General features: G+C 30.8%; 3 protein-coding genes across 3 annotated transcripts; all 3 read right to left on the bottom strand.

Annotated features, from left to right (window-relative positions):
* Nucleotides 1-1974: 1974 nt before the first annotated feature.
* LOC145610499 (uncharacterized) lies at nucleotides 1975-2514 on the bottom strand. The gene has a single exon (XM_081665826.1). The coding sequence runs from the start codon at nucleotides 2512-2514 to the stop codon at nucleotides 1975-1977; it is 540 nt and encodes a 179-aa protein (XP_081521952.1).
* An 8121-nt stretch (nucleotides 2515-10635) lies between these two features.
* LOC145612278 (germin-like protein subfamily 3 member 3) lies at nucleotides 10636-11262 on the bottom strand. Its single transcript, XM_081667654.1, has one exon. The coding sequence runs from the start codon at nucleotides 11260-11262 to the stop codon at nucleotides 10636-10638; it is 627 nt and encodes a 208-aa protein (XP_081523780.1).
* A 1716-nt stretch (nucleotides 11263-12978) lies between these two features.
* On the bottom strand, nucleotides 12979-13824 carry LOC145612292 (auxin-binding protein ABP19a-like). Its single transcript, XM_081667665.1, has one exon. It carries the CDS (start codon nucleotides 13772-13774, stop codon nucleotides 13148-13150), a length of 627 nt encoding a protein of 208 aa, XP_081523791.1. The 5' UTR covers nucleotides 13775-13824; the 3' UTR covers nucleotides 12979-13147.
* Between the last annotated feature and the right edge of the window lie 1722 nt (nucleotides 13825-15546).

The raw sequence follows: 15546 nt of genomic DNA, 5'->3' as shown, positions 1-15546 counted from the left end.
AAGTTGTCAAAAGGTTTTACGGATGCAAGTTTTTCCAAACAAGCAAGATGATTCTAGAAGTTGATCTAGATGCACAATTTTGTCAGTATGGAGAAGTACAGTGAGCTTGAAGAGTTCAAAGCAGAGCACTATTGCATGCTCAATGTCAGAATATGTGTATTAAGCTATAGTCGGATAGTTTTAGAGGAAGTTCGGATTAGAATGTCATGTGACTAAAGGGTCACCTTTGCCCAAGAACAAAGGAGCCAGGGTCACACCACAAATCCAAACAAATGGGTATGAGATATCGCCTCAGTTATGAGATCATTGACCAACAGGAGGTCACGTTCTGCAAAGTTTTATTATGAGTGATAAATCACTAAACCCCTTCCATAGACTATGGTGTGAGAGTCATACTAAAGTTTTGGATTGAAGCAAATTATTCAATTTAAGTTGTGTATGTTTGAGAAAACATATTACATGAAAAATACATCAATTTGCAGAATTATGTTTAAAATAGAAATTATTATTTCTCTTATTTAATTATGGTTTTGGAAATTAAATAAAATGTCCAAAATAATTATGAATTGATGGGCTCACTAGGTTGATGACCTTTTGAATGAAACCCCACAGGTGAACAAAATTCATATATTATTTAAGTTCCTAGTTCGAAATCATTAAAGTGAACATAAATGATTTCAATGAATGGACTAGCATGTAAGATTGATTGGATAGCGCAGTTTCATGGGCTATAGGGGCATAGTGATGCTCGGTCAATCACTTGGATATGCATGAATGATGCATGATCGAACTATTGACCTACTTTGAAGTTCAAGTATAGAGCTTCCGTATATATTAGTGGATTCCTTTGACATGAGTGGAACATAATTTCATTCAATGGATGTTATGGCTGTGGTACACTCAAACGTCTGCCCGTAACTGGAGATTATAAAGGGTGTTTCCCGGTCATTTCAGAAGTTGAGTGGGAGGCTTGTTGCCACAAGATTAGATAGAGTCTACCTATTAAATTAGGAAATGTGTCATGGCCGCTTGAAGAGGAAGAATTCAGAAAATACGTGGCCGCGTTCAAATGCATTACTCTGTAATCATTTATTTTTTGTAATTCTAACTCAGATTTCAAGAAACGATTTGTAGATTAATATGATCTCGACATGTGATGCAATCATATTATCAAATTGACATATACATTGACTTAAGGAATTTGAATATTGCACCCTTGTCTCAGACAAGTGGGAGATTGAAGGAGTTATGTCTTCGTCGTGTGCAATTACTATATATTAATTGGATCAAATTATGGAGATAATTAAGTCCGGACATTTGGGTCGTCGTTTTGCCATAGCTAGAGGTACTTACGATCTTTGGACTAGTAAAATAGCCCAAAGCCCAATTAGACGGATCCTATAAGGTCACACAAAGGGGCTAGATCGAGCATTAGAGGACGAGGCCCATCATGGGCCTCATCACTCTAGGTGGCCGGCCATATGGATTGGATTAGAGAGTTTTGGGCTTCGAGCCCTAGTCTAATTATAATGAGATTATAAATAGACTAGGTGCCTAGGTTTGCAAGTAAGCAATTTACTGATCTTTTGATCAAACCCGAATTAGCAAACACGAAACTCAACCCCTCTCATATTCCTCTCTCACGGCTCTCTCCTCCTCCCCAGTGCACGGTGGTGTCTCGTGGTAGTGGTGGTTCGTGCGGTGGTCGGTTGTCCGAAAAGGTGGTGATCGCGGTTTTCCTCAATCACTCGACCAATCTAGTATTGGTGGACGGCTCGTTCGAATCTCGTGGACTAAGTAGAGGAGCAACACTTGGGGCTTTATTCTCTCCCTGATTTGCATGTCGAATAGCTTCGTGGAATTCACGCTTCAAAGGTATGATTATGTGTCTTGTGTGTTATGCATGCGATCCTTGGTTTAGGTGCTTTATGAATATGATTCATGTTATTTCCGCTGCGTAGTACCTATAAACTCCTACACAATACACTTCGAACAACAAGAACAAGAAAGTAAGGGCTCATGATGATCTAACTCCTGCCATAAAGAATGTAATTTGCCATAATACACCGAGACAGACATACTACGGGATTGTTCACACTTAGCAATCGAGGAACGTAATTGTTGAATTCTAGGGCCATTAGTTTGAGCAAATCGTTTCTTTAGATGCTCCCACAGTAGTTTAGCCTCACGAAATTTAGAAAGAGAAGATCGTACCTCCGGATCAATAGTATTGGTAATCCAAGAAATCAACATTGCATTGAGGGTCGTCCAATCGGACTGTGTACATGGTGAAAGAGGGGCATTAATAGAACTATCCAAGAACACAAATTTGCATCTAGCTTCTAATGCGGTTTGCATATCGGCAGCCCATTCATCATAGTTGTCAGATTTCAATCGAGTAGGGGTTATAAAGTCCCCGGGCCGATCTTGAGAACCAAGGTAAAAAGGGGAATTTGGTTTAATTTCAGTCAGTGGTGGTGGCGGGGGTGGCGGAGGAACATCATCTCCGGCCATATTCGAGAAATTTTAGGAAAAAAAACGAAAGAAATTTAACCTACTCTTGATACCATGTTAAATTGTATAAAAACACAAAGCTTATATAATACAAGATTACCCACATAGGACAGAATTAGGAAACTAATCAAAATATCTCCAAAAATTATTCTAGCCAAAAATATGGTCACCAAATATAATCTAATATTTCCTAAATATATCCTCAATAATTTAACACACTCTTGAAAATTGTATAAAATTAAGAATGCATGACAAAAACAGTGTAATTATTGCGTTTATTTTTATGATTTCCTTACTAGTACGATTTTCTAGCGTGTATTTAATGCTTATACATAGCTTAAAGGGCTATGTATAACATTTTTGATATATTACGGAGTATTACCTATTAACTAATGAAATACTTAATTTAAGACTACATGACAAAATTACACGTAGGTTTTCATTCTCTTTTACTCCCTCCGTCCCTTATTGATATTCCCTTATAGACAATTTTTATGGTAATTAATAAACATAAATAAAAGTAGTAAAAGTACATTGAAAAAGTAAATTTACATTAGGTATGCAAAAAAGTAGAGAGAGAAAGTAATAAAAGTACATGAAAAAGCAAAATTTACATGAAAAAGTTAAATTTGCACAAATATTGTTGCAAATTAGATGGAGTTTTGATAAAAAAAAAAAAAAAATACTCGGTATTAATGGTACTTAAAAAAAACAAATGAGACTATCATTTTGGGACTTAAAATTGACCATAATGGTTTATCAATAAGGAACGGAGATAGCACATAATTATTAATAAAACATTTTCAGTTTTTAGGCTTGATTGTATTTTTTTGGTACTTATTATTACAGTATTATACTTCAAAATATATCCGTCATAGTGTAATACTGTAATACTAGTAATATAGCTTGACTTTCCTCTTGAAAGATGCTTCGTATGATTTAAATCATTTAATAGTAAAATTATATTTTCTGTATTATAATTTGTCACCGGCATTCAGCTTCACAAAGTTGACTAGATGCATGAGAGTATGAGACTAGAATTATTAAAAAAAAATTGCCTGAAGTCTGGTCTTATATTCAAGGTATGTAGACCTTGTAACAAGCTCAGCAATGTTATATTTTCAAATTGCATACAAGAGGAAGAGGTCAGATTATGCAATAGTAATATAAGGCCCCGTTGTTTAGAGCTGCTCTGCTCTGTTCTGTTCAGCTCAGCTCTGCTCTGCTCAGCTCTGCTTCAATTTGCTCTGCACTGCTCTGTTTAAATATAATACTTAATATTGAATTATTATAATAATAATAATAATTAATATTTAATAATAATAATAATAATAAATAATAAATAATAATCAATAATAATAATAATTAATATTTAATAAAAATAATATTATTAAAAATTAATATTTAACAACAATAATAATAATAGTAATAATAATGTAACTATAATAATGATAATTATAGTAATAGTAATACTTATAATTAATAATATTAATTATAATAATAATAGTAATAATAATTGATTTTTTTAATAAAATTAGTATTTAAAGATAATACTAATTATTAATTTTTAATAATAATAAAAATAAAAATAATATTATTAATTTTTAGTAATAATAAAAATAATAATTAAATAATATTTAATAATTCTAATACTAATAATAATAATAATAATAATAATAATAATAATAATAATAGTAATAATAATATTAACAATAATAATAATAATAATGAAATCTGCTTTGCTCTGCTCTGCTTTAATCTGCTCTGATTTGCTCTGCTCTGATGAAATCTACTCTGCTCTGCTGAAATCTGTTCTGCTCTGCCCATAAGCTCAAAAGAACAGGGCCATTGGCTACTTGTTTTCTTTTTCGGAGTCACTTAATAATTATGACAATATTTTAAGTTACATTTTTTTTCATGATTAAAAGTTAGTCTTGAAATGATTAAAAGTTACTCCCTCCGTCTCTTATTTACATTCCGACTTTTTTTTTTTGGATATTTTAAAATTACATTCCTACTTTCCTTTTTTAGTAAGTAAATTTTTACTAAATATCTCAAATTATCCCTATTTTTCAATTTGTAATTAATACTTTCTCTATTTTCTCACTCTTATTTTCTCATTATCACTCTTATTAATGCCTTTAAAAAATTCAGAATCCATGTGCATCACTTTAGAAGAAAATGAATGGTCCTTTTATTTTTCACCAAAAAATGTTATTGGTCCTTTTGTTTTTCAAAAGATTGATGACATGTGCATCACTAAATATTATTCAATCTTTGTTTTATTCAAAGATATCACTTAATGTCTTGTAATTCCAATTGTGCTTTGTTTTATTGTTCTTTGTTTTATTCCAAATTCTTTAATTCCCGTGTAATTTTAGAAATAGATATGCAAAAAAGGGACGGAGGGAGTACCTAATACAGTATATTCCCTCCGTCCCCAAATGATAGCCCCGCATGGCCTATTTTTAGTCCCAAATTGATAGTCCCATTTGCTTTTTAAGTACCATTAATATCAATTTTTTATCAAAATTTCCTCCAATTACAATAATATTTGTGCAAATTTAACTTTCCCCTGTAAATCTTGTTTTTCAATGTACTTTTATTATTTTATCTCTCTAATATTTTACATACTCAATGTAAATTTATGTTTTCAATGTAATTGTACAACTTTTATTTAAGTTTTTTAATTTCCTTGATTTTTTCCCATTAGGGTTTATCATTTGGGGACGGAGGGAGTATATATATAGAACTTACCTTAATACAAATAAAATATGTATGTACTTTATTGATAAATACACTCTTTAAATGATTGAAAATCAGAGAGTGAAGGATATATAACTTAATTGGTTAGAGCTTCCCTCCCGTCTCCTGGAATTTTAAAGACCGATTATCATCACTTGTCCTTGTGATTTCTTTAAACAACAAAAAAAAATGATAATCAAATCTCAATTATTGAACATATATAATTCCGTAAATTGGTATGCAATAAAAAATAATTTAGTTTGTTGCTTACTTGCTACAAGTTTTCCTTCCTTTATATTTCTATTAAAATTTGCAATACAGTGTATACAAAAATTTTTATTTTATTTTTTATTTTTTTTATTTATAGAATTGATTTTATTGATTCATATATGTTGAATGTATTATACACAATGACTTGGTCAATTCGTGTATCTAAGTTCTGGCAAATATAAAGAATTGAAGATAATTCCATATTCCAATTTCTAGAGTGAAGGAAGAATAACTTGAATTTCCAATTGCTAACTACATTACGTATGATTTTAAAATGACAATTTGAGCAGCGAAAGCATCTATATCTATATCTATATTTAGGAAATTTTGACGTTTGTTACCACTAAAAACACCATGTTTTACATTTGCTACCGGTTAAAACTTTTTTTTTACTTTACTACCACCTAAATCAGAGTTTGTTAAAAATTACTACCAAATGCCTTATTCTGTTACTATTTCCGTCAATGAGTCCACTTCACCGTTTAGCCACCTTCTAGCCACCATTCTATCCCAGCCACCTCATTGCAACCACCCTCCATCCCTACCTCATCTGCCAGCCCCTCCCTATCAGCCCCCCTTACCCCTGCCGGCAGTCACCATAAAGTTTTGGCCGGCGCCGGTGACCTCACCCCCTTCCTTTACCCCCATCTACACAGCCTTTTCCCCCTCCTTTTTCCTCTTCTTGCTGCCCCGACCACAACCCCACCACAACCCCACCACGGACCCAAAACCACCATATATCCATTTCCCCCACCGGATCGATCCCCCACCATCACCAAATATACACCACTACAACAAATCCATGGCAATCTTCTTGCTGCTACATATACTACACACAACTACCTGCTAAAATTATAGGATTATTTGTTATCAAATTCTACAAAAATTAGCTTTAATTGTCAACGCTGAGATGAATTATTCAATTCTAGGGTTCGATTTACGCGGCTCCAGTTCAGGTTAATTTCGTGATTCAATTTCGTTTAGTTTTCTGGAAAAAATTTCAGTATTCTCTTTGAGAATTTTGGGTTATTTAGAAAATAATAAATGGTTGTTGAATTTGTATGTTGTAAGATCAAGGAGGAAGTATAGGAAGAAGATGAGTTTTGTTCTTGATTCCATTTTAATGGAGCTTTGAGTGAATATGCTTAAGGGGCCAATTCCGGTGGTTTTGGTTCGTGGTGGGGGACGAGATCGAGGCAGCAACAGTGGTTTCCGGTTCGTGATGAGGGTTGTGGTCGTGGTGGGGTTGCCGGCGCCGGCCGCGGCAGTGGGAGGGTGGCTGACGGGAGGGGTTGGGCTCTTTTTAAGGATGGCTGTTTTTTTTTTTTTAATTTTGTATTGTTTTTTTTTTTTAATAAACTTAACGGAATATTAACGGATTCCGTTAAGTGGTAGTGATTTTTTACAAACTCTGATTTAGGTGGTAGCAAAGTAAAAAAAAAAACTTTAAACTGGTAACAAATGTGAAGACGGATGTTTTCCCCGGTAGCAATGTCAAAAATTCCCTATATTTATCTATACTATATATTAAAAGGCGTTCCTTTTAAAGAAACGGTGCCACGTGGCACTCTTCAACGTAGATGAAACCATGTCACCATGCCACGTCATTATTCAAAGTGCATGCGACACATAAGCTTACAAGTTCATTTAACAAAATAAATTATGGTTTGATCTAGATCCGAACCCGCAACCTGCAACAAATAAAGGTTTTACACTTACCATCCCAACCAACTTTTATTAGTGTTTTAAATTTCACATAATTAACATTATATATTCCTTTCAAATTATAGGTTATTTAATTTATTTATTTTTACAAGATTAGAAAATATATACATATGAGGTAAAAAAAAACCATAACATCCGAGGTAACGCCCGAATCACACTCAGTTGAACATAATTATCATATTAAAAAAGTTCAAAGTACAAAATAGCACTCCGGGACATCGCTCGGGACACACACTAGTTATATATTAAAAAGCGTTCCTAAAACCGTTTATGTGCCACGTGGCACCCTCGCCATGTCATCTTCCAACTATGAGCATATTCTAATAAAAATGTCTATCATGAGATTCGAACTCATAACCACAAAAATATGCATTAAGTGTCTTACCATCTCATCCATATATTAATCATGCTTTTATACTCAACTCATAAATATGTAACTATATAGATTGGATGGAGATTTTAACATTTAATAACTACAATTCTTTTTTTTAAAAAAAAGATCCCATTATTTGCTAATTATGCTAATCGAGGTAATACATACAAGCAAGAAAAAATAACTATTGTTATAAATTAATTTTAGTTATTTAATTATTTTGATAATAATTATGTCTTTATTTTCATTATAATATAAATTATAAACAAAGAACATGTTTTTATAATTTTTTTTTGACGGGAACACATTTGTATAATTAATCAATAGTTGCTCCATAAATATTTTATTCAAATGTTTAATGAAAAAGTATTATAAATTATAAACAAATAATGGATAAATGAATAATAAATAATGAACTTATCTATTCAATTACAAGTTGTTTTTTTTTTTTAAAAAAAAGCCCAGAGCATCGCTTGGGCCACACACTATTTATGGGTTACTTTCAAGAAATTATAAGTTTCTTAAACTCAAAATATTAATAGTATTTAATTTCAATTATTGATGTTCACAATAAGATTTGGATTTCCTTTTAGTTACCTATTATTGTGAGTGTTTAATTATCTTAAAGCTTGCCTCCTCAAGTATATTTGATCTCTCTCTTTTATGGTTTTTCGGCTATCGTTTAGGCCGAAATAATCTAAAATTTTCGGAAATTAGATTCTTTTTAATCCTTATTCTTTGATTCATTTTAGTTTTTTTATTTTTTTATTTTTTTTTCTTGCTTTGTTCTATCCTTCTATGAGAGTCTTCTTTCCAATTTCTTGGAAATTTGATTCTAACCTATGGACGAGATTTATATTTTTAGGGTTTTCATTAATTAATTGGAAAGGAATTCACATAGGCCAAGTTAGATTTAAGTATTGTCATCAATTCTATAATCAAAACATCAATATAGAATGTGAAATTCTAGCTAGCTCGCTCTACTTGAGAAGATAGAAAGATATCAAAATCAATGCTCACATCAAGCTGAATCGTTGGAGTATGAGTTATGTCATAATTGCAAAAGAGTTATGATTTTGACTGTAAGAGTTATGTTCTTTTCTCTAAATTTGTGGTTAATAGAGGTATATTATGATTTGTAGATGTTGTATGACTATCTATTAGTATAATTATTTTTCCCGTAATAAAAAAAAGAAAAAAAAACTATCTACTTATTTATAGAGGTTTCATGTATTCTGTTTTTTTATTTTCGTGCTAATATTTACTGTAATTATGGGTATGGGTCACATCTGTCATTAGGAGATCCAAAAGTCTAGGAAATTTCATACCAAAAGCATGTAGTAACAAAATGATTGTGGGTCTCACTCTAATACAATGTTAAATATGGGTTTGTATCGCACCGTCACTAAGAGAGAGCCCACTTTACAAGTTCAAGGAGATTCCATCATAACTATATTGGAATAAAAGGATTAGACTCTTAGCGTTAAACAATATATAACACTAGGTTAGGTCCCGTGCCATGCACGGTATATCTTAATTTTCATCATTAAATAACATTATTTTTAATTAAAAAATTTTCTAAGACTATTGTGAGCAATTTTTTACCAAAAAATAGTTATTTTTTTTTTCTTATTTCATGTCTTTACAAAAATATTTAAATACTTGTATTAATATTACGTGAAAGAGTTGTTTAGTACTTTAGTCGAATGAGTATATTAAAGTTATGTTGAATGACTGATTTTAAAAACGGTCGGTAATTGGCGAACGTTTTTAAATCATTCGCTAACATTCATTTTATCGACTAATTTGATGCCCGTCATTTTAATTTTTCAAAGACAAAATTGATGTATTCTTTTTATTTTTTACAATTAATCAAAGAAGTATGTATAAATTATATAGGTTTTTTTTGTCTTTCCTAATTTAGTAATTATTCTTGTCTAGTATATTCTTAAGATTATATATTCTTAAAAAAAATTCACAAAGTTTGCATTTTTTTAAAAATAATTATATGGTAATGTTGCCAAAACTCATAGAATGTAAAAGATCTTTAATTATTTTATATGGTTAATTATGAAAATTATTATTGTATATAATAATTTCCTTAAATATAAAAGTTTTATGAAAGGATTGTTTTTAAAAAAAAAAAACAAAAATACTAAGGACACACCAGAAATTGACACGTGTCATTGCTGGTGTGTCTTTTAGTATATAGTTATTGACTACTATACAAGAAAAGGATCAACCTAGTTCCCGTGAATAGCTTCCAACAGACAGCCGTCGGTTATACCCTTTAACGTGGTATAAAGGAGCTCATGCTCCCGCATCCACACTTCAAACTCAAAGAGCTCCTAGATAAAAGGGCGTGATAGAGTATATAAATAGATCTTGGGTTTCAATTCACCAGTTAAGCTTTTAGATAAGGTGATCCTTTAACATAGTTATCCATTGATGTCTTTGATTTATTCTATGTTTAGTTTGGTTTTTTTTTTTAAAAACATTTTTTTCTTTTATTTTTTTAACTTCTTTTTCCTTTCATTTTTTTTAGGAAATTTTGATTTCTTTATATAAGGAAGAATAGTTTCTTATACGAAATAATTTGAACCCTAAATAACACATATTGATCCAATGAATTAAATGCCAAGTCCTTTCTTAATTTTTTTTTTTTCATCGTAAGGACCTTAATTTATTACGTTGTCAAAAGTGAAGAGCCACTTATATAACATCCAGCAAAGAAAGGGATCGGAACGAGTTTAAAGATAATGTATTATACAAATTATATTGATCAAGAGAATAAAAGAAGCATACAATCATGATTCATGAAATACAACAAATTAGTTAAGTACGAAGCATGTAACAGAGGGATATGCTACAAGTGATACAAGGGGCATATGTAAGCCCTTCATTTTATTAACATAAACTTTAAAAACAATTATCTTGAGCACTGAAATTATATAAACCGTGAGCTTAAAATTTAGTATAAAGAATACAGGAGTAGCTTAAGATGAATATTAAGCAGTGCCGAACACTTGCTTCATCCGCATTACTTCCTTACGACTCAGTAGTGTGATTTTCTGGGCAATATCGGCAGGTAAATTTCCAGCAAATAAGGAGGTAGGAGTTAGTTGTAGTGCTGGATTTGCACCATTCAAACTAACAAATGCAGTAGCCGGAGTTTTACCAACGTTGATTTGGAAGTGAAGCATAGCTTGTGGAAAAACCATGACATCACCAACCTCTAATCTTTTATAGTATGCGGTGTTGCTGGTATCAATAAATCCAGCAATGATTGAACCTTTTACCAAGAGAAGAACTTCTGACGTACGATGGGAGTGTACTGGTATTACTCCTCCTACTGCAAAGTCTAACCTAGCCATCGATATGCCTAAACCATTAAAGGCTGGGAACACATCCGAAAATGCTAATGTCACATTGTTGCCAAAAACATTGTTAGGAGTTTTTTCACCACGAAAACCCGTGTAAACAAAATCATCTGTTGTGACTTTAGCAGGATCTTTGCAAGCATATCCTTCAGGTCCTCTAGGAAGACTAGGATCTCCAACACAAAAATCGAGTTCTATGGCTTGTGAGACGGAGGCTAAGAGACAAAAGATAACGAAAACTGAAAGAGTGTTCATTGTGTAAGCTAGAAATAGATGATACAAATGATGGATTAAAAATGTAATTAAGAGATGGGTTGTTTGTAATGTAGATGGGATGATTGTATTTTCTTTGTGGCGAATGCCACCCTTTATATAGAACTTTGCCGAGTTTGCATGTTTACGTGGTACGGTGGCAGCTCTCTTTCTAGATTATTAAGAATTGTTCATTGATTTACTAGATCAAGACCACGTCAATCGTTTACCGACTATGCGTAAATTATATTTTATTGAACTTATTAGTTTAATCAAAATCAATGATTTTTAAGTATGATTTTATTGACTCCAATGTTGCATTTATTATATTCTATTTAATTTATTTGTATAACCATTTTTGAGAGATTGTACAGTGTTGTTTTTTTATTAGAGGTTACTTAGAAATTAATACTTCAATGTTTTAATTTTTTTGAAATTTACTTTTGCACTTTTTTTTATTTATTTATTTTTTAAATAAAATTTACTTTGGCACTTAGCTAGTTGGTAGGTTATTTTTTATTTTTTGTATTTTTTGAGAAAAGTTAGTACATTTTTGGGTAAATTATATTCGTACATTTTGGCTTTCCTAGCTCTTCAAAAATAAATTTATTTTAATTATTTAATAATTGTTATTATTATTATTTTTGGGTATTTTAGGGATATTCAGCCCTACGATGTTGACTACATGCATAAGAGTATGAGACTAGACTTTTTTTTTTCTTCGATCCAATTCACATAGTTGTCAACTTGTCACACAATATAGATCAAGAGTATACCCTTTAGAAGTTGGCTTATGCTCGATCTATACATTAGAAATTATATCATGTCAAAAATAGTGTGTCTGTTGTCTGGTCTTATGTTTGTGTTTTTTATTTATTTATTTATTTATTTTTTATTTTTTTTTTAACTTTAGTTTATTTATTCATATATTTTAATAACATTTTGATCCATTAACATGTGTCCCTCTTGAATTGTATGCCTAAACAGCTTATTATTAAGTCAGGCCAGGCCTCTTGTTACTTTGTTTGCATTGTTTATCAAATCGAGATTCTACTATAATTTAATAGGGGCTTTAAGAATCGAATCGTAGCATCTTATGATGTTACTAACATGCATAAACAAGATAGATGTCAAACTCAAATTTAATTGAATTTGTTTATATTATAAGTTAAAAACTTAACTATTGATATATAACATTTCATATTTGTTTACTCACTAATTCGCTATATATATGCAGCCAATTCATTTTTGTCACAATTCATATTTATTACTCGTATATATTAAGTTTGTTGACATATTGAAAATTTGCAAGGTTTTTGCTAGGTGCGTTAGTGAAATATTTAAAAAATAAAAGTTAGGAGAAATATATAAATTCCGGTATAATTACATTGTAAATCGAACCATTTAACCATACTATATATGAATTGTATTCTAAGTTAATCGAATCATTTGACCATACTATATGTGAATTATATTCTAAGTAACGTTACTCTTTATTTTTAGTAACGTTAATTGTTTTTAAATGATAAATATAATCCTGAATGAGTGAAAATAATAAGTACGAAGTATTTTTTTTAAAGAAAAAAAAATTGGTCAATTAATAACTAATAAAAATAAGTATACGACAATAATTATGAAGAATTAAACATTGAAGAAGGGAGAATAACAAAAAGATGAACAAACTTTTATTAATTATGAAATTATAAGAAGGAAGTATACAATCACTAAAATAATAATTAATTACAAAACATGTAAGAGAGGGATAGGCTACAAAAATTACAATGGGCATTCATATGCCCTTTATTTTCATATTATTTAGAAATAAATAAGTTGGACATTGAGATAAATCGGTGGCTTAGAATATAAGATTAGCTTAAAATGGTATTAATTAGGCTGTGCCGAAAATTCGCTTCATTCGCATTACTTCTTTACGACTCAAGAGTGTAATTTTCTGAGCAATGTCAGCAGGTAAGTTTCCAGCAAATAAGGATGTAGGAGTAAGTTGTAGTGCTGGGTTTGCACTATTCAAACTAACAAAGGCAGTAGCCGGAGTTTTGCCAACGTTGATTTGGAAATGAAGCATGGCTTGTGGAAATACCATCACGTCACCAACCTCTAATCTTTTATAGTATGCGGTGTTGTTGGTATCAATAAATCCTGCAATGATCGAACCTTTTACCAAAATAAGAACTTCTGACGTACGATGAGAGTGTACTGGGATAACTCCTCCTACAGCAAAATCTAACCTGGCCATGGATATGCCTAAACCATTAAAGGCTGGGAACACATCCGAAAATGCTAAAGTCACATTGTTCCCAAAAACATTGTTGGGAGTTTTTTCACCACGGAAACCCGTGTAAACAAAATCATCAGTTGTGACTTTAGCAGGATCTTTGCAAGAATATCCTTCAGGTCCTCTGGGAAGACTAAGATCTCCAACGCAAAAGTCCAGTTCTATAGCATGTGTGAGAGAATATAGGAGACAAAACACGAACAAAAACGAAAGATTTCTCATTTTGTTAGAAAGCTAGAAAGGATAAATGAGGTAATGAAGAGCTAGGTAGGTTTTTGTAATGTAGATGGTTTGATTGTATTTTCTTTGGGCAATTGACTTTATATAGGATTGGCGAAACATGCAAATGTATGAGACAACCGTTGTACGCGGCTTATTAAAAACTAATATAAAGAACGTATGCAATAATTTAAAGAGGATTTTGATTATTTAAGAGATTGCCAATTCAATTATTTTTTAGTAGCATTTTATTGACTCATAATTGCATTTATTAATCCGTTGAATTTATATTTATTCATAGACTTTTTCTTTCTTTCTTCTTCTTCTTCTTCTTCATTATTTTTTCTTTATTTTTTTTTCCTGATTTTATTTCATTCTTTAGTTTGAGGTTTATTTTCAGTTGATATTAACAGAATTTAATTAAAATTACATAACTGGATAAGCCATCTAAGGTTTTCAATACGCATATATATATATATATATATATATATATATATATATATATATATATATATATATATATATATATATATATATATCCTAAATTGTTTCTTTGTATTCCTAATTAATTTAAAATTATATGTCAAAATCATGCATAAGTCACTATATAGAAGTCAATAATGTAATTAAAAGGTAAAATAATGTTAGAGATAGGCTTTAATTATATTCTGTCTTATTTTTGTGTCTTTTTTTTTTTCTGAAAGAAAATGTAATCTTTTTTAAGCATCAAGTATCAATCTTGACAATATCATTTTTTTTGCTTTTTGTTTTTTTTTTTTTTTTTTTTTTTTTTTTTTTTTTTTTTTTTTTTGACAATTTCATTTAATTGATCAAATCAAGTTTTTATTGCAATTAACTTTGTCCAACTATCTTGCTGTATTTGTTCACTACTACATACTGATCATTCAAGAATTTCTATAATGCGTTATATATGGAGGACAGCCTGACCAATACCAGATCTTTGTTGATCGTTTAAAGTTTGAATAACAGAAACTTTCATCAAATAATCAAGAAATTCCATCTTGTAAATAATTTTGTTTATGCAAAATAATAGATGAAAAATGGTAAATAATTTCCTATTACATAATACATTCATTTTTCATCTCCGTTGAACATTTGAACACATCTGACAACGAAAATCCACATAAGCCATGACAGTCATATCACATTGAATTATCATGCATAAAAAATAAAAATTTAAAATTTACCATCATGTTTTGTTCACATTTTGTACAATACCACCTCATTTTTTTGTTTGTTTTTTTTTTTATTTTTTTTATTTTTTTGTGTGTATATTACCACCCAGTTTTCCCAAAAACCTAAAAAACTCCGCAACTTCTCAGGGTCTAGCTACTAGAGACAATGAAAGCTCTAGTAAGGGCATAACAGACATTACCCACTATGTCATGACATAACATACATGCATATGTTGGTAAGGGTAGTATTGGAATTGCGAGTAAATACTATGAACAAAAGAAAAGAAGAAATAGGAGAGAGAAAGTGAAGGTTCTTTTTGGCGTACTGTGAAGGTCCAAAAACAAGAGAGAGGAAGTGTGTTTCTTCTTCCCGGGGCAGGTCTTTCATCCCCAATTTTGGTGAGCGTGGAGGAGCTTGATGGAGGATGCAGTGACGACGAACGTGAAGCGCGCACTGAATGTTGTAAGTTGATCCTTATCGAACAATTAGTAGTATCGTTGTTGAATGTTGTTGATTGATATGCAAATTATTATGAAAATGGTAAATGTAGTTGATTTATGTGTAATGCATGTTCTGAA

This window comes from Chenopodium album, chromosome 24 (genome assembly GCF_948465745.1).
Source record: "Chenopodium album chromosome 24, dcCheAlbu1.1, whole genome shotgun sequence".
In the NCBI taxonomy this organism is placed as follows: Eukaryota; Viridiplantae; Streptophyta; class Magnoliopsida; order Caryophyllales; family Amaranthaceae; genus Chenopodium; species Chenopodium album.
The sequence above is the reverse complement of the archived record's forward strand: the minus strand, read 5'-3'. Positions and strand labels throughout refer to the sequence as shown.